We start from the raw sequence: 17719 nt of genomic DNA, 5'->3' as shown, positions 1-17719 counted from the left end.
GGGCAACTCCGGAGCACGTACTGTACATGGCCGCGAAGGTGATGCGGTTCAACGTCGCCAAGAGCAACATGATGTTCCGGACCAACGAGGCCACGGGCGCCATCACGCGCGAGCAGCTCGAGAAGGGCGGCAAGAAGTTCCTCGACGACGTGCTGGACCGCGACCTGGGTTTCATGCGGGGCGTGCCCAACACGGTCCAGTACTGGCAGGAGCGGCGCAAGGACCTCTTCGCCATGATCCGGCAGCTGGGCAAGCCGCACGCGTTCCTCACCATGTCCGCCTCCGAGGTGCACTGGGAGCGCCTGCTCAAGACTCTGGAGCGCCTGCGGGTCGGACCCGGCGGCGTTCCGCGCGCGGTGGCCGAGATGATGTCGTGGGAGCGGGTGGAACTCGTCAACGACGACCCAGTGACGTGCGCCATCTACACCAACCGCATCTTCGAGGTGATCATGAACGTGCTCGGGGACCCACGCTGCTCTCCGTTCCGGCCGTACGTGGTCAAGGACTACTTCAAGAGGGTCGAGTTTCAGCAGCGTGGCAGCGCGCACGTTCACGTCATCCTGTGGCTGGAAGACGCGCCCGAGGACGAGGAGCTCAGCGGAGTCGAGGGCGCCATGCCCAAGACGCTCAAGATGGTGGACGCGCTGCTGACGCTGGACACGACGCTGATCAGGCGGCCGCACATGCAGACCCACCAGCACACGCACACGTGCTACAAGCGGGGCCGCACAAAGTGCCGCTTCGGCGCGCCCTTCATGCCCAGCGACTCGACCAAGATCGTGGTGCCGTTTCCGCCGGTCTCGGACGCGGAAGACGCCGAGACCGCGCGGGAGCGCGAGCGCAGAAAAGCCCTCAAGGCAAAGTACGACGAGATGCACGAGGCGCTGGAGCGGGGAGACTTCGAAGACCTGGCCTCGTTCCTGAGCACCTTCGGCGTGCGCTCGGAGGCCGAGTACCTGGACGTTCTGCGCGCGGGAGTCTCGCGTCCGTGCGTCCTCCACCGCAGGACTCCGGCCGAGAAGTTCGTCAACGCCTTCAACCCCTGGATAGGCCGGGTCCTCGACTCCAACATGGACCTGCAGATCATACTGGACCACTACGCGTGTGCCTCGTACGTGGTGGACCACGTCAACAAGGCCGACCACGGAATGTCCAACCTCAAGCGGACCGTCGCCGAGATCCTCAAGGAGAACCCCAACGACGACTACGAGGCCGTGATCCGCAGGCTCCGCGTGGACATGCTCAAGGGAGTCGAGATGTCCGCGCAGGAGGCGGCCTGGTTCCTGCTCAGGCAGGACATGTCTCGCAAGAGCAGGGACGTCGTGTACATCCCCACCTGCTTTCCCGAAGAGAGGGTGCGCGTGCGCAAGACGCGCGAGGAACTCGACGGGCTCCCCGCCGGCTCGACCGACGTGTGGAAGCTCAACGTCGTGCAAAAGTACGAGGCCAGGCCGCCCGACCTCGAGGACGTGTGTCTCGCCGACTTTGCCAGCAAGTACAGGCCGGTGCAGGGCGGCGGTCAGTACGCGCTCCGAGACAGGCAGGTAGTCATACGCTACCGCAACTACAGCCCCGGCAACGACGTGGAGTCGTACATGCGAGAGCAGGTGCTGCTGTACGTGCCGTTTCGGACCGAGGCGGTCGAGGTGCTGGACGGCGACAAGTACGTCAAGCTCTACGAAGACCACAGGGACGCGATCGAGCGCAAGCGCGGCGAGTACGTCGTGGTCCAGGAACTGGTGGAGCAACACTACGCCGAAATGCTGCGCATGCGGCGGGAGCGAGAAGAAGAGGCCGAAGAAGAACGGCGACGGAGAGAAGAGGCGGAGGCGGACGACGACAAACCGCGGGTGACTGCCGTTTCCTCCGCCTCCTCCGCCGAGCAGACGGGGGCGGGGACCGACTCCGACGTACTTCCGAACGACCGCCTACTCCGCTTGATAAGGGAGACGGCCACGCCGTGCGCCGCAGTTCGCAAGCGACGCGGAGTCATGGACCGAGAAGAGTACCTCTCGATGATGCGCGGCACCAACCCCGAGCAGTACGAGTTGCTGCGCGAGATCCTGCATCGCCAGACCACTCCCGGCCAGCCTCCGCTGCGAGTCTTCTTCACGGGCCCCGCCGGCTGCGGCAAGACGTTCGTGCTCAAGCTCGCCATGGACGTGTACAACCGGTGCACGGGCGGCGGCGCCTGCGGCGGCACCGGGGCCGGCTGCGAGACCGACGACTCCTCGACCTCGGCCTACAACGCCTACGTGATCTGCGCAAGCACGGGCAAGGCCGCCGTCGCGGTCGGCGGAACCACCGTCCACGCCGCCTTCAAGCTCGTGCGCGCGGCCAACGTCGCCGGCAGGCAGGACGCCCGCATCGGCGTCATGGGAGACGGCGGCCTCCGGCCCAGCGACCTCAACACGTTCCGAGTCGCCTTCCGCCGAGTCAAGTGCGTCATCGTAGACGAGGTCAGCATGATGTCCGCCGACCAACTCAGGGCCGTCGACTGCCGCCTGCGCCAGATCACGCAGCGCCTCAACGACCCCTTCGGCGGCTTGGACGTCATTCTCTGCGGAGACCTGCGGCAGCTGCCGCCCGTGCGCGCCAGCGAGATCTTCAAGCGGTGCCGCAGCGCGGACGGACTCATCGGACTCACCGTCGTGAATTGGCACCACCTCGATTACTTTCGCCTCGTCAGGGTCGTGCGCCAGTCCGACGTCGCATTCTCCAACGTCCTCACCAAGATCGGGGACGGCCGCGCGCTCGAACCCGAAGAGGTGCGGATGCTCGAGTCGAGGTTCGTCACCGCGCGGGAGGCCATGGAACTCGCGCCCTCGGCCGTGCGCATCTTCTATTCGAACGCCGACGTGACTCGCTTCAACGAGACCGTGGCCCAGGCGCAGGGAGAGGGCGGCTTCCTGGCGCTGCGCGCGCGCGACGAGTTTCTCGGGTGCAAGACGCCGCACCTGCTCGAGAACGTCAAACGCAAGGTGGAGAAGATGCTCACCAGCGAGTTTGCCAACCTCCCGAGGGAAGTGCTGGTCGTGATCGGCAAGCCCTACATGATCACCTCCAACATCGACGTGGTCGACGGCCTGGTCAACGGCGCCATCGGAGTCTTGCGCATGTGCGAGTTCTCCCCGCTGGTGGAAGGAGACGAAGAGAGGCGCGCGAAGCGACTGTGGCTGGAGTTCGACGTGCCAGGCACCGGCAAGCTGACTCGCGCGCGCGCCGCTCGGGCCGTCCACGAGGCGCGGAGCAGCGGACACGACGTGCCGAGCGGCGCCTGGGTGCCCGTCGAGATGCAGTCCGTCACGCTCACCGTAGACCGCAAGGCCGGCATCGCCTGCAAGCGAACGCAGTTTCCCCTCGTCCAGGCCAGCGCCATCACCGTGCACAAGTCCCAGGGGGGAACCTACGCCTCGGTCGTCTACGACTACGCAAAGACGCACCCGCAGAAACTCGTGTACGTCGCGCTCTCCCGGTGCACCAGTCTCAACGGGCTGTACATCACGAACGCAGAAGGGGACCACACCTTCTACCACCGAGAAGATAACCCCGACAAAGCCATGGCCGACGAGCTTAGAAGGCTCGAAAATCACAGACTCTGCACCGTCACGCAGCGGTACCTCTCGGCCCTCAAGGAGCAGGAGATCCACCGGGTGCGCGAAGGCGGCAGCAGGGAGTTTACGCTCGCGCTACTCAACGTCCGCTCTCTCGCGGCACACGCCCTGGACGTTGCCAAGGACCCAGTGCTCGCCAAAGTCGACGTCCTCTGTCTCACCGAAACGTGGAACAACGACGCCCGCGAAGAAGTCGCCCTGCGCGGTTACGACTTCGCGGCCAGGGCCAAGGCCGTCGCCGAGAGGAGAGCCGGCGGCGTGGACGTCTTCCTCAAGCGCTACCTCCCCTTCAGCGAAGAGCTCAGGCAGCAGCGACGCTCCCCGCTCCTCGTCCTCGAGCGGCGTGGACGTCTTCCTCGAGCGCTACCTCCCCTTCAGCGAAGAGCTCAGGCAGCAGCGACGCTCCTCGTCCTCGAGCGCGCCGTCATGCCAGCCGTGCCGCCAGGCGGCCGCCCCGAGGCCGCCGGAGAGGCGCTCCGCCGCGACGACGCCGTCGACGAATACTGCTTCGCCCGGAGCGGAAGCCAAGGGGAGTACTGCGGCGTCTACCTCGTGGGCAACGTCTACGCCGACCTCGTCTCACACGCCGTTGCCACCTCGCCCGTCAGGGACGAGTCGCCCTACACCATGGTCTACACCAACGCCTACTCCGGCGACGGAATCTTCGTGCTAGCCGCCTACCTCGCCCCCAACCTCTCGCGCGAAGCGGTCCTCGAGTACGTGGACGCGGCCATGGAGAGCGTGAGTGCGCGCGCGAGAGACTCGGAACCGGTCGTCTTGGTCGGCGACTTCAACGTCGACGTCCGCAAGGGTGGAGAGTGGCTGACGGAACACATGCTCGCCAAGCACTCCATGTCGTGCGTACCCCTCGACTCGCCCACCACCGTCAACGGCGGATTCATCGACCTGGCATTTCACAGAAACTGTAGAGTCCGCACCGTCTTGAGAGACCCTCTGACTGTCCATTTCACGGACCACAAAGCGCTCATACTAGCTATCAATTACAACGACAATACAAACAGGTGTCTGTGAATAAATGTATCTTTCTTTCCGTATACTTTGCGTGTGTGTGATCTCTCTCTCTCTCGACTAATCATTTACATTACCGCCCCGCGCAATCAACTCGTGCATTCGCACTTTCACATGCTCCCCCTCGGGGAAATGCGGGGGAATTTTTTGGTCTCTGGAGGGTGAGTGGCAGGGGAAACTTGAACGCACTTGCGCGCATCGCCGCCTACGCCAGCAGTGCCCAGCACACGCGTTACCGCTGAGCGCTCGAGGAGGGCTCGTCGCTGCTTTGTTGGAAGCGCTCAACCACACTAAAAATGTCTTTATGCGGACCTGCCGGAGAGCTCCCAGCGGTCGCCTCATTTTATTGTCGCTGTACGCGCTGCAATTATTGTGTAACACGCCCTGAGAACCCCAGAAAATGGGGTTGCTTAGTGAAACCCTGCGCTCGAACCTCTTTTCTAAGATTTGTATTAATACACACTAAGGGTATCGAAACAGATAGTCTGGATTTTCGGCACCACCGACATTGCTGCAGAGGCGCACTGCGCTATGTTTCGGCAGACACTGATATTATGGAAACGGCGCGACGCACAAGAAAACGTACGAGGGCACTCCTTTAGCAGTTGGGGGAGGGCTTAAGAGAAAACTGCCCGTTCGTGTAAAGCATACAAACGTGTAAACTTGGTGCAAGCACGCTTATATGTGGTGCGAGCGGCTCTCGGACACGAGTGAATACATATTCACTTGTTCGATAAACCTAGCTGTTGCGAGCTACATAGACAAATCGAACGGACGTCGCACACTGGCGGTAAACGACTGTTATGTCTGTCGGGAGGGTAAATATGCATGTCACCCTACAGGTTCAATAAATGCTCACATGATAAAAAAAACGAAAGAAATGTTGACCGAAAGAATTCTCAAGGTCCCTCCTGTTTCTGATGGCGTTGCGCTTGGGAAGGAAACAAAAAAATTACTGAATTTCCGCAACATCAAAATGCATTGTCCTCAGGGAGAGTTTCTGCTCCTGATCGTAATGCTGCAGCGCTCTATTCTTCGCCTCCCGGAGCAGTAGGCGCTCAAAGTGTGGAACTGTGGGCTCCTTGGACGCTTCTGATAAAAAGGAGCAAGAGAATTCATTGGTAGGGCGCCCACCCGAAAAGCCGTTAACCCTAAGTTAGAAGAAAGCGAGAATATGTTTCGTTGCTTGGGCGCCACTTAGAACTGTACATGGTGTCAGCTCGTATCCGCATTTCTGCTACGCCTGACTTATTCTCGACGTGGAGCACACAAATCAACCTGTCTTTGGATACGAACCCCAAACTTCTAGTATTTCACAAAATATGAAATAAAATTTAAATTTAATTTAATTGTTTCGCCTCAATCGTCGGCTTTGTTCCCATACATATATTTATTACAAGCCTTCTTTTAGCCAAGCTCGGCCAGCGCAGCTTACTCTAATATTTTTACTGCCTGTTTTCTCCTTCCGCAAGCTTGAGGAAATGACAAGCTCGTTGCTTTTCTTTTTGATTTTATTGAGCGTATTCCTGCAAAAACACAAAGGCGGGATTCCGCGGTCACCGCATATGCCTCAGTGTGCACCTCGTCCCTAGCAGAGATGGGTAAATAATACTTGTCAGAAGCGCTGCCAGGGTAAAGACTCGTCAGCTTTAGAATCTCTCGGCTCATCTCTCGGCATGCAAAGTAAACCAGCAGCAGCGTAGTTGTCAACGGCGCAGCCTAAACATCACATCAAAAACTTTGTACTTGATCTCCATCCTGTTCCTGTGGCGTAATCGGCTCAGCGTCCGTCTCCTGACGCTGAGGGCCGGAGCTCGAATCCCACAGGAAACGTTGTTTTAAGTGCGAATGCACTTCTTAGTCGACCTTTGTCAGACTTGCGGCGCGCCGTCCGCGATCCGCTCCGGCAGCAGGTGTTATCGCTCCGCGCTCTCCTCCTCTCCCCTAGCAACGGGGCGCGCCTAGCAACGCTCTCCCGGTTCGTTTTCGCAAGCGCGCTCGCTAAATAAAGGCATTTCAGCTCGCGCCTCGCTCTCGACCGGTCGCTGGTCGGGGTGTTCTCGAGACGATGGCAGAAGTCGGTGAAGGCGAGTGTCCGACGGCAGCGGTACCTACAACAAGTGTAATACGATCCAACACGAGCATTACACGTACCTGTCGCTGGAGGTGACGTCACCGCGGTAGCTTCAACTTCGGCGTCGTTGGCCGCGGAAGACAAGGCTGCGAAGCTTAGAGCGCGTGACGCCGAACGCAAGCGAGCAAAGCGAGCTGCCGACGCCGAACTCCGAGCTCGAGAAGCCGCTGCGAGACGTCAACGGCGAGCTGCCGACGCCGAACTCCGCGCTCGAGAAGACGATGCGAAACGCCAACGTCGATCCGAGAGAGAAGCCGAAGTTCGCGCTCGACAAGCTGCTGCGAAACGCCAACGTCGAGTCGAGAACGGCGACGAAGTTCGCGGTAAAGAAGCGGCTCAGAAGCGTAGACGCCGAGCGGCCGAGCCTATGGTGAAGCAGCGCGAGGCCGAGGCCAAGAGGCAACGGCGAGCGGCCGATCCCGATGCCGTCCGCGCTCGCGAGCGCGCCGCGCAAGCGAGGGCGCGCGCTCGTCAGTTTGCTCAGCCGGACGCCCGATTCAAGCGAGATTTCGAGGACCGCAGCTTCGGGCACAGCTGCGACGTCTGCGACAGGCTGTGGTTCGACAACAACCTGACCGTGGTCGGCAAAGTTCGCAACAAATCCACTCGGTTGAACGCGCTTCGGGTTCTTTGGAACGAGTTCGGAAAGAAGAAGGGCGAGAGCAAGTGCGTGGTGGGCGAAGTCGACGCCTCCAATCCTCGTCTTGCTCCATTCGTGGCGGGCGAAGTCAACGCCTCCGATCCTCGTCTTGCTCCGTTCGGTGCGTACAAGGCGTGTACCTCGTGTCGCGACTCTCTGGTCTGCGGGCGCGTCCCGGCCATGAGCAAGAGCCACGGATACGTCTACCCGCCTCGACCTGCGCACCTTCCCGACCTCAACCCGGTGGAGGAGCGGCTGATCTCGCCTCGACTCCCGTTCATGAGCATCAGACGTCTTACTCGAGGCAACGGGCAGTTCGGGATCAAGGGACAGGTCGTGAACGTTCCGATCGACGTTCCCAGCGTGGTGGAGTGTCTTCCCCGCACGGTACCCGAGGACGTGGCGATCGACGTCCACGTCAAGCGGAGGCTGGTGAGTCCGGCGACGTACAAGCGCGGGCTGGTCAAGCGCGGCAACGTCCTGGCGTGGCTCAAGCACCTGCAACACACGCCTCTGTATCGGGCCGTCGGAGTTCGCATTGACTGGAGCCGGCTGGAAGCCTTCGACGACGACGAAGAAAAGGAGAAGAAGAAGAGTGGGGGAGAAGAAGAAGAAGACGGACGTAAAGAAGACGACGGCGACATCGAGACCGTCCCGACCGACTTCGACTTGAACGACCCCCTGCAGCTGGCGATCGCCCTCAACGCCGTGTCCAAGACCATGTTCTTCAACGATGAGGGCGACTGCGGGCCGAGGCGAGTCGAGCTGGGAGACGAGGAAGGAGAAGGATCGAAGCGACCGCGCACGCTCCTCGTGAGCGACGACGGACGGGAGCGGAGAAGCGACTTGGACGAGGCGGACGCCGCGCTCAAGCTGGTCGACCAGTCTCACAGCCTGCACGTGGCTCCGGGCGAGAATCGCGTTCCCATCGCGCTCTTCATGGACGAGTACGCCGAGGAGCTCGCCTTCCCCACCATATACCTGGGCGTGCCTCGCACGATCACCGGACCGCGTCCCACGCCGTTCGTCAAGGCCAGCAGCGAGATAAGGCGTACCGACCGGCGAGGGGCGACTCCGGAGCACGTACTGTACATGGCCGCGAAGGTGATGCGGTTCAACGTCGCCAAGAGCAACATGATGTTCCGGACCAACGAGGCCACGGGCGCCATCACGCGCGAGCAGCTCGAGAAGGGCGGCAAGAAGTTCCTCGACGACGTGCTGGACCGCGACCTGGGTTTCATGCGGGGCGTGCCCAACACGGTCCAGTACTGGCAGGAGCGGCGCAAGGACCTCTTCGCCATGATCCGGCAGCTGGGCAAGCCGCACGCGTTCCTCACCATGTCCGCCTCCGAGGTGCACTGGGAGCGCCTGCTCAAGACTCTGGAGCGCCTGCGGGTCGGACCCGGCGGCGTTCCGCGCGCGGTGGCCGAGATGATGTCGTGGGAGCGGGTGGAACTCATCAACGACGACCCAGTGACGTGCGCCATCTACACCAACCACATCTTCGAGGTGATCATGAACGTGCTCGGGGACCCACGCTGCTCTCCGTTCCGGCCGTACGTGGTCAAGGACTACTTCAAGAGGGTCGAGTTTCAGCAGCGCGGCAGCGCGCACGTTCACGTCATCCTGTGGCTGGAAGACGCGCCCGAGGACGAGGAGCTCAGCGGAGTCGAGGGCGCCATGCCCAAGACGCTCAAGATGGTGGACGCGCTCCTGACGCTGGACACGACGCTGATCAGGCGGCCGCACATGCAGACCCACCAGCACACGCACACGTGCTACAAGCGGGGCCGCACAAAGTGCCGCTTCGGCGCGCCCTTCATGCCCAGCGACTCGACCAAGATCGTGGTGCCGTTTCCGCCGGTCTCGGACGCGGAAGACGCCGAGACCGCGCGGGAGCGCGAGCGCAGAAAAGCCCTCAAGGCAAAGTACGACGAGATGCACGAGGCGCTGGAGCGGGGAGACTTCGAAGACCTGGCCTCGTTCCTGAGCACCTTCGGCGTGCGCTCGGAGGCCGAGTACCTGGACGTTCTGCGCGCGGGAGTCTCGCGTCCGTGCGTCCTCCACCGCAGGACTCCGGCCGAGAAGTTCGTCAACGCCTTCAACCCCTGGATAGGCCGGGTCCTCGACTCCAACATGGACCTGCAGATCATACTGGACCACTACGCGTGTGCCTCGTACGTGGTGGACCACGTCAACAAGGCCGACCACGGAATGTCCAACCTCAAGCGGACCGTCGCCGAGATCCTCAAGGAGAACCCCAACGACGACTACGAGGCCGTGATCCGCAGGCTCCGCGTGGACATGCTCAAGGGAGTCGAGATGTCCGCGCAGGAGGCGGCCTGGTTCCTGCTCAGGCAGGACATGTCTCGCAAGAGCAGGGACGTCGTGTACATCCCCACCTGCTTTCCCGAAGAGAGGGTGCGCGTGCGCAAGACGCGCGAGGAACTCGACGGGCTCCCCGCCGGCTCGACCGACGTGTGGAAGCTCAACGTCGTGCAAAAGTACGAGGCCAGGCCGCCCGACCTCGAGGACGTGTGTCTCGCCGACTTTGCCAGCAAGTACAGGCCGGTGCAGGGCGGCGGTCAGTACGCGCTCCGAGACAGGCAGGTAGTCATACGCTACCGCAACTACAGCCCCGGCAACGACGTGGAGTCGTACATGCGAGAGCAGGTGCTGCTGTACGTGCCGTTTCGGACCGAGGCGGTCGAGGTGCTGGACGGCGACAAGTACGTCAAGCTCTACGAAGACCACAGGGACGCGATCGAGCGCAAGCGCGGCGAGTACGTCGTGGTCCAGGAACTGGTGGAGCAACACTACGCCGAAATGCTGCGCATGCGGCGGGAGCGAGAAGAAGAGGCCGAAGAAGAACGGCGACGGAGAGAAGAGGCGGAGGCGGACGACTACAAACCGCGGGTGACTGCCGTTTCCTCCGCCTCCTCCGCCGAGCAGACGGGGGCGGGGACCGACTCCGACGTACTTCCGAACGACCGCCTACTCCGCTTGATGAGGGAGACGGCCACGCCGTGCGCCGCAGTTCGCAAGCGACGCGGAGTCATGGACCGAGAAGAGTACCTCTCGATGATGCGCGGCGCCAACCCCGAGCAGTACGAGTTGCTGCGCGAGATCCTGCATCGCCAGACCACTCCCGGCCAGCCTCCGCTGCGAGTCTTCTTCACGGGCCCCGCCGGCTGCGGCAAGACGTTCGTGCTCAAGCTCGCCATGGACGTGTACAACCGGTGCACGGGCGGCGGCGCCTGCGGCGGCACCGGGGCCGGCTGCGAGACCGACGACTCCTCGACCTCGGCCTACAACGCCTACGTGATCTGCGCAAGCACGGGCAAGGCCGCCGTCGCGGTCGGCGGAACCACCGTCCACGCCGCCTTCAAGCTCGTGCGCGCGGCCAACGTCGCCGGCAGGCAGGACGCCCGCATCGGCGTCATGGGAGACGGCGGCCTCCGGCCCAGCGACCTCAACACGTTCCGAGTCGCCTTCCGCCGAGTCAAGTGCGTCATCGTAGACGAGGTCAGCATGATGTCCGCCGACCAACTCAGGGCCGTCGACTGCCGCCTGCGCCAGATCACGCAGCGCCTCAACGACCCCTTCGGCGGCTTGGACGTCATTCTCTGCGGAGACCTGCGGCAGCTGCCGCCCGTGCGCGCCAGCGAGATCTTCAAGCGGTGCCGCAGCGCGGACGGACTCATCGGACTCACCGTCGTGAATTGGCACCACCTCGATTACTTTCCCCTCGTCAGGGTCGTGCGCCAGTCCGACGTCGCATTCTCCAACGTCCTCACCAAGATCGGGGACGGCCGCGCGCTCGAACCCGAAGAGGTGCGGATGCTCGAGTCGAGGTTCGTCACCGCGCGGGAGGCCATAGAACTCGCGCCCTCGGCCGTGCGCATCTTCTATTCGAACGCCGACGTGACTCGCTTCAACGAGACCGTGGCCCAGGCGCAGGGACAGGGCGGCTTCCTGGCGCTGCGCGCGCGCGACGAGTTTCTCGGGTGCAAGACGCCGCACCTGCTCGAGAACGCCAAACGCAAGGTCGAGCGGATGCTCACCAGCGAGTTTGCCAACCTCCCGAGGGAAGTGCTGGTCGTGATCGGCAAGCCCTACATGATCACCTCCAACATCGACGTGGTCGACGGCCTGGTAAACGGCGCCATCGGAGTCTTGCTCATGTGCGAGTTCTCCCCGCTGGTGGAAGGAGACGGAGAGAGGCGCGCGAAGCGACTGTGGCTGGAGTTCGACGTGCCAGGCACCGGCAAGCTGAATCGCGCGCGCGCCGCTCGGGCCGTCCACGAGGCGCGGAGCAGCGGACACGACGTGCCGAGCGGCGCCTGGGTGCCCGTCGAGATGCAGTCCGTCACGCTCACCGTGGACCGCAAGGCCGGCATCGCCTGCAAGCGAACGCAGTTTCCCTTCGTCCAGGCCAGCGCCATCACCGTGCACAAGTCCCAGGGGGGAACCTACGCCTCGGTCGTCTACGACTACGCAAAGACGCACCCGCAGAAACTCGTGTACGTCGCGCTCTCCCGGTGCACCAGTCTCAACGGGCTGTACATCACGAACGCAGAAGGGGACCACACCTTCTACCACCGAGAAGATAACCCCGACAAAGCCATGGCCGACGAGCTTAGAAGGCTCGAAAATCACAGACTCTGCACCGTCACGCAGCGGTACCTCTCGGCCCTCAAGGAGCAGGAGATCCACCGGGTGCGCGAAGGCGGCAGCAGGGAGTTTACGCTCGCGCTACTCAACGTCCGCTCTCTCGCGGCACACGCCCTGGACGTTGCCAAGGACCCGGTGCTCGCCAAAGTCGACGTCCTCTGTCTCACCGAAACGTGGAACAACGACGCCTGCGAAGAAGTCGCCCTGCGCGGTTACGACTTCGCGGCCAGGGCCAAGGCCGTCGCCGAGAGGAGAACCGGCGGCGTGGACGTCTTCCTCGAGCGCTACCTCCCCTTCAGCGAAGAGCTCAGGCAGCAGCGACGCTCCCCGCTCCTCGTCCTCGAGCGGCGTGGACGTCTTCCTCGAGCGCTACCTCCCCTTCAGCGAAGAGCTCAGGCAGCAGCGACGCTCCTCGTCCTCGAGCGCGCCGTCATGCCAGCCGTGGCGCCAGGCGGCCGCCCCGAGGCCGCCGGAGAGGCGCTCCGCCGCGACGACGCCGTCGACGAATACTGCTTCGCCCGGAGCGGAAGCCAAGGGGAGTACTGCGGCGTCTACCTCGTGGGCAACGTCTACGCCGACCTCGTCTCTCACGCCGTTGCCACCTCGCCCGTCAGGGACGAGTCGCCCTACACCATGGTCTACACCAACGCCTACTCCGGCGACGGAATCTTCGTGCTAGCCGCCTACCTCGCCCCCAACCTCTCGCGCGAAGCGGTCCTCGAGTACGTGGACGCGGCCATGGAGAGCGTGAGTGCGCGCGCGAGAGACTCGGAACCGGTCGTCTTGGTCGGCGACTTCAACGTCGACGTCCGCAAGGGTGGAGAGTGGCTGACGGAACACATGCTCGCCAAGCACTCCATGTCGTGCGTACCCCTCGACTCGCCCACCACCATCAACGGCGGATTCATCGACCTGGCATTTCACAGAAACTGTAGAGTCCGCACCGTCTTGAGAGAACCTCTGACTGTCCATTTCACGGACCACAAAGCGCTCATACTAGCTATCAATTACAACGACAATACAAACAGGTGTCTGTGAATAAATGTATCTTTCTTTCCGTATACTTTGCGTGTGTGTGATCTCTCTCTCTCGACTAATCATTTACATTACCGCCCCGCGCAATCAACTCGTGCATTCGCACTTTCACATGCTCCCCCTCGGGGAAATGCGGGGGAATTTTTTGGTCTCTGGAGGGTGAGTGGCAGGGGAAACTTGAACGCACTTGCGCGCATCGCCGCCTACGCCAGCAGTGCCCAGCACACGCGTTACCGCTGAGCGCTCGAGGAGGGCTCGTCGCTGCTTTGTTGGAAGCGCTCAACCACACTAAAAATGTCTTTATGCGGACCTGCCGGAGAGCTCCCAGCGGTCGCCTCATTTTATTGTCGCCGTACGCGCTGCAATTATTGTGTAACACGCCCTGAGAACCCCAGAAAATGGGGTTGCTTAGTGAAACCCTGCGCTCGAACCTCTTTTCTAAGATTTGTATTAATACACACTAAGGGTATCGAAACAGATAGTCTGGATTTTCGGCACCACCGACATTGCTGCAGAGGCGCACTGCGCTATGTTTCGGCAGACACTGACATTATGGAAACGGCGCGACGCACAAGAAAACGTACGAGGGCACTCCTTTAGCAGTTGGGGGAGGGCTTAAGAGAAAACTGCCCGTTCGTGTAAAGCATACAAACGTGTAAACTTGGTGCAAGCACGCTTATATGTGGTGCGAGCGGCTCTCGGACACGAGTGAATACATATTCACTTGTTCGATAAACCTAGCTGTTGCGAGCTACATAGACAAATCGAACGGACGTCGCACACTGGCGGTAAACGACTGTTATGTCTGTCGGGAGGGTAAATATGCATGTCACCCTACAGGTTCAATAAATGCTCACATGATAAAAAAAACGAAAGAAATGTTGACCGAAAGAATTCTCAAGGTCCCTCCTGTTTCTGATGGCGTTGCGCTTGGGAAGGAAACAAAAAAAATTACTGAATTTCCGCAACATCAAAATGCATTGTCCTCAGGGAGAGTTTCTGCTCCTGATCGTAATGCTGCAGCGCTCTATTCTTCGCCTCCCGGAGCAGTAGGCGCTCAATGTGTGGAACTGTGGGCTCCTTGGACGCTTCTGATAAAAAGGAGCAAGAGAATTCATTGGTAGGGCGCCCACCCGAAAAGCCGTTAACCCTAAGTTAGAAGAAAGCGAGAAAGAACTGTACATGGTGTCAGCTCGTATCCGCATTTCTGCTACGCCTGACTTATTCTCGACGTGGAGCACACAAATCAACCTGTCTTCGGATACGAACCCCAAACTTCTAGTATTTCACAAAATATGAAATAAAATTTAAATTTAATTTAATTGTTTCACCTCAATCGTTGGCTTTGTTCCCATACATATATTTATTACAAGCCTTCTTTTAGCCAAGCTCGGCCAGCGCAGCTTACTCTAATATTTTTACTGCCTGTTTTCTCCTTCCGCAAGCTTGAGGAAATGACAAGCTCGTTGCTTTTCTTTTTGATTTTATTGAGCGTATTCCTGCAAAAACACAAAGGCGGGATTCCGCGGTCACCGCATATGCCTCAGTGTGCACCTCGTCCCTAGCAGAGATGGGTAAATAATACTTGTCAGAAGCGCTGCCACGGTAAAGACTCGTCAGCTTTAGAATCTCTCGGCTCATCTCTCGGCATGCAAAGTAAACCAGCAGCAGCGTAGTTGTCAACGGCGCAGCCTAAACATCACATCAAAAACTTTGTACTTGATCTCCATCCTGTTCCTGTGGCGTAATCGGCTCAGCGTCCGTCTCCTGACGCTGAGGGCCGGAGCTCGAATCCCACAGGAAACGCCGTTTTAAGTGCGAATGCACTTTTAAGTGCGAATGCACTTCTTAGTCGACCTTTGTCAGACTTGCGGCGCGCCGTCCGCGATCCGCTCCGGCAGCAGGTGTTATCGCTCCGCGCTCTCCTCCTCTCCCCTAGCAACGGAGCGCGCCTAGCAACGCTCTCCCGGTTCGTTTTCGCAAGCGCGCTCGCTAAATAAAGGCATTTCAGCTCGCGCCTCGCTCTCGACCGGTCGCTGGTCGGGGTGTTCTCGAGACGATGGCAGAAGTCGGTGAAGGCGAGTGTCCGACGGCAGCGGTACCTACAACAAGTGTAATACGATCCAACACGAGCATTACACCTGTCGCTGGAGGTGACGTCACCGCGGTAGCTTCAACTTCGGCGTCGTTGGCCGCGGAAGACAAGGCTGCGAAGCGAAGAGCGCGTGACGCCGAACGCAAGCGAGCAAAGCGAGCTGCCGACGCCGAACTCCGAGCTCGAGAAGCCGCTGCGAGACGTCAACGGCGAGCTGCCGACGCCGAACTCCGCGCTCGAGAAGACGATGCGAAACGCCAACGTCGATCCGAGAGAGAAGCCGAAGTTCGCGCTCGACAAGCTGCTGCGAAACGCCAACGTCGAGTCGAGAACGGCGACGAAGTTCGCGGTAAAGAAGCGGCTCAGAAGCGTAGACGCCGAGCGGCCGAGCCTATGGTGAAGCGGCGCGAGGCCGAGGCCAAGAGGCAACGGCGAGCGGCCGATCCCGATGCCGTCCGCGCTCGCGAGCGCGCCGCGCAAGCGAGGGCGCGCGCTCGTCAGTTTGCTCAGCCGGACGCCCGATTCAAGCGAGATTTCGAGGACCGCAGCTTCGGGCACAGCTGCGACGTCTGCGACAGGCTGTGGTTCGACAACAACCTGACCGTGGTCGGCAAAGTTCGCAACAAATCCACTCGGTTGAACGCGCTTCGGGTTCTTTGGAACGAGTTCGGAAGGAAGAAGGGCGAGAGCAAGTGCGTGGCGGGCGAAGTCGACGCCTCCAATCCTCGTCTTGCTCCGTTCGCGGCGGGCGAAGTCGACGCCTCCGATCCTCGTCTTGCTCCGTTCGGTGCGTACAAGGCGTGTGCCTCGTGTCGCGACTCTCTGGTCTGCGGCCGCGTCCCGGCCATGAGCAAGAGCCACGGATACGTCTACCCGCCTCGACCTGCGCACCTTCCCGACCTCAACCCGGTGGAGGAGCGGCTGATCTCGCCTCGACTACCGTTCATGAGCATCAGACGTCTGACTCGAGGCAACGGGCAGTTCGGGATCAAGGGACAGGTCGTGAACGTTCCGATCGACGTTCCCAGCGTGGTGGAGTGTCTTCCCCGCACGGTACCCGAGGACGTGGCGATCGACGTCCACGTCAAGCGGAGGCTGGTGAGTCCGGCGACGTACAAGCGCGGGCTGGTCAAGCGCGGCAACGTCCTGGCGTGGCTCAAGCACCTGCAACACACGCCTCTGTATCGGGCCGTCGGAGTTCGCATTGACTGGAGCCGGCTGGAAGCCTTCGACGACGACGAAGAAAAGGAGAAGAAGAAGAGTGGGGGAGAAGAAGAAGAAGACGGACGTAAAGAAGACGACGGCGACATCGAGACCGTCCCGACCGACTTCGACTTGAACGACCCCCTGCAGCTGGCGATCGCCCTCAACGCCGTGTCCAAGACCATGTTCTTCAACGATGAGGGCGACTGCGGGCCGAGGCGAGTCGAGCTGGGAGACGAGGAAGGAGAAGGATCGAAGCGACCGCGCACGCTCCTCGTGAGCGACGACGGACGGGAGCGGAGAAGCGACTTGGACGAGGCGGACGCCGCGCTCAAGCTGGTCGACCAGTCTCACAGCCTGCACGTGGCTCCGGGCGAGAATCGCGTTCCCATCGCGCTCTTCATGGACGAGTACGCCGAGGAGCTCGCCTTCCCCACCATATACCTGGGCGTGCCTCGCACGATCACCGGACCGCGTCCCACGCCGTTCGTCAAGGCCAGCAGCGAGATAAGGCGTACCGACCGGCGAGGGGCAACTCCGGAGCACGTACTGTACATGGCCACGAAGGTGATGCGGTTCAACGTCGCCAAGAGCAACATGATGTTCCGGACCAACGAGGCCACGGGCGCCATCACGCGCGAGCAGCTCGAGAAGGGCGGCAAGAAGTTCCTCGACGACGTGCTGGACCGCGACCTGGGTTTCATGCGGGGCGTGCCCAACACGGTCCAGTACTGGCAGGAGCGGCGCAAGGACCTCTTCGCCATGATCCGGCAGCTGGGCAAGCCGCACGCGTTCCTCACCATGTCCGCCTCCGAGGTGCACTGGGAGCGCCTGCTCAAGACTCTGGAGCGCCTGCGAGTCGGACCCGGCGGCGTTCCGCGCGCGGTGGCCGAGATGATGTCCTGGGAGCGGGTGGAACTCGTCAACGACGACCCAGTGACGTGCGCCATCTACACCAACCGCATCTTCGAGGTGATCATGAACGTGCTCGGGGACCCACGCTGCTCTCCGTTCCGGCCGTACGTGGTCAAGGACTACTTCAAGAGGGTCGAGTTTCAGCAGCGCGGCAGCGCGCACGTTCACGTCATCCTGTGACTGGAAGACGCGCCCGAGGGCGAGGAGCTCAGCGGAGTCGAGGGCGCCATGCCCAAGACGCTCAAGATGGTGGACGCGCTCCTGACGCTGGACACGACGCTGATCAGGCGGCCGCACATGCAGACCCACCAGCACACGCACACGTGCTACAAGCGGGGCCGCACAAAGTGCCGCTTCGGCGCGCCCTTCATGCCCAGCGA

At 61.3% G+C, this 17719-nt stretch overlaps 4 protein-coding genes across 4 annotated transcripts; all 4 read left to right on the top strand.

The window, feature by feature from the left end:
* Positions 1–26: 26 nt before the first annotated feature.
* LOC144139758 (uncharacterized) lies at positions 27–4885 on the top strand. Its single transcript, XM_077672020.1, has 2 exons — positions 27–4330; positions 4816–4885. The coding sequence occupies exons 1-2, from the start codon at positions 27–29 to the stop codon at positions 4883–4885; spliced, it is 4374 nt and encodes a 1457-aa protein (XP_077528146.1).
* A 1826-nt stretch (positions 4886–6711) lies between these two features.
* On the top strand, positions 6712–7990 carry LOC144139756 (uncharacterized; the record flags this gene model as incomplete). Its single annotated transcript, XM_077672019.1, has 4 exons — positions 6712–6730; positions 6810–7075; positions 7175–7450; positions 7550–7990. Coding segments are annotated over exons 1-4 (1002 nt in total), but the record flags the coding sequence as incomplete, so codon positions are not given.
* A 2-nt stretch (positions 7991–7992) lies between these two features.
* Positions 7993–13366, top strand: LOC144139755 (uncharacterized). Its single transcript, XM_077672018.1, has 2 exons — positions 7993–12813; positions 13297–13366. Exons 1-2 carry the CDS (start codon positions 8138–8140, stop codon positions 13364–13366), a joined length of 4746 nt encoding a protein of 1581 aa, XP_077528144.1. The 5' UTR covers positions 7993–8137.
* Positions 13367–15091: 1725 nt separating this feature from the next.
* Positions 15092–17519, top strand: LOC144139754 (uncharacterized). The gene is made up of 3 exons (XM_077672017.1): positions 15092–15545; positions 15645–15920; positions 16020–17519. Exons 1-3 carry the CDS (start codon positions 15186–15188, stop codon positions 17517–17519), a joined length of 2136 nt encoding a protein of 711 aa, XP_077528143.1. The 5' UTR covers positions 15092–15185.
* Positions 17520–17719: the final 200 nt, after the last annotated feature.

The sequence above is a fragment of the Haemaphysalis longicornis genome, unplaced genomic scaffold, assembly GCF_048455015.1.
Source record: "Haemaphysalis longicornis isolate Haplotype H1 unplaced genomic scaffold, Haemaphysalis longicornis Haplotype H1 scaffold_5, whole genome shotgun sequence".
In the NCBI taxonomy this organism is placed as follows: domain Eukaryota; kingdom Metazoa; phylum Arthropoda; class Arachnida; order Ixodida; family Ixodidae; genus Haemaphysalis; species Haemaphysalis longicornis.
The sequence above is the reverse complement of the archived record's forward strand: the minus strand, read 5'-3'. Positions and strand labels throughout refer to the sequence as shown.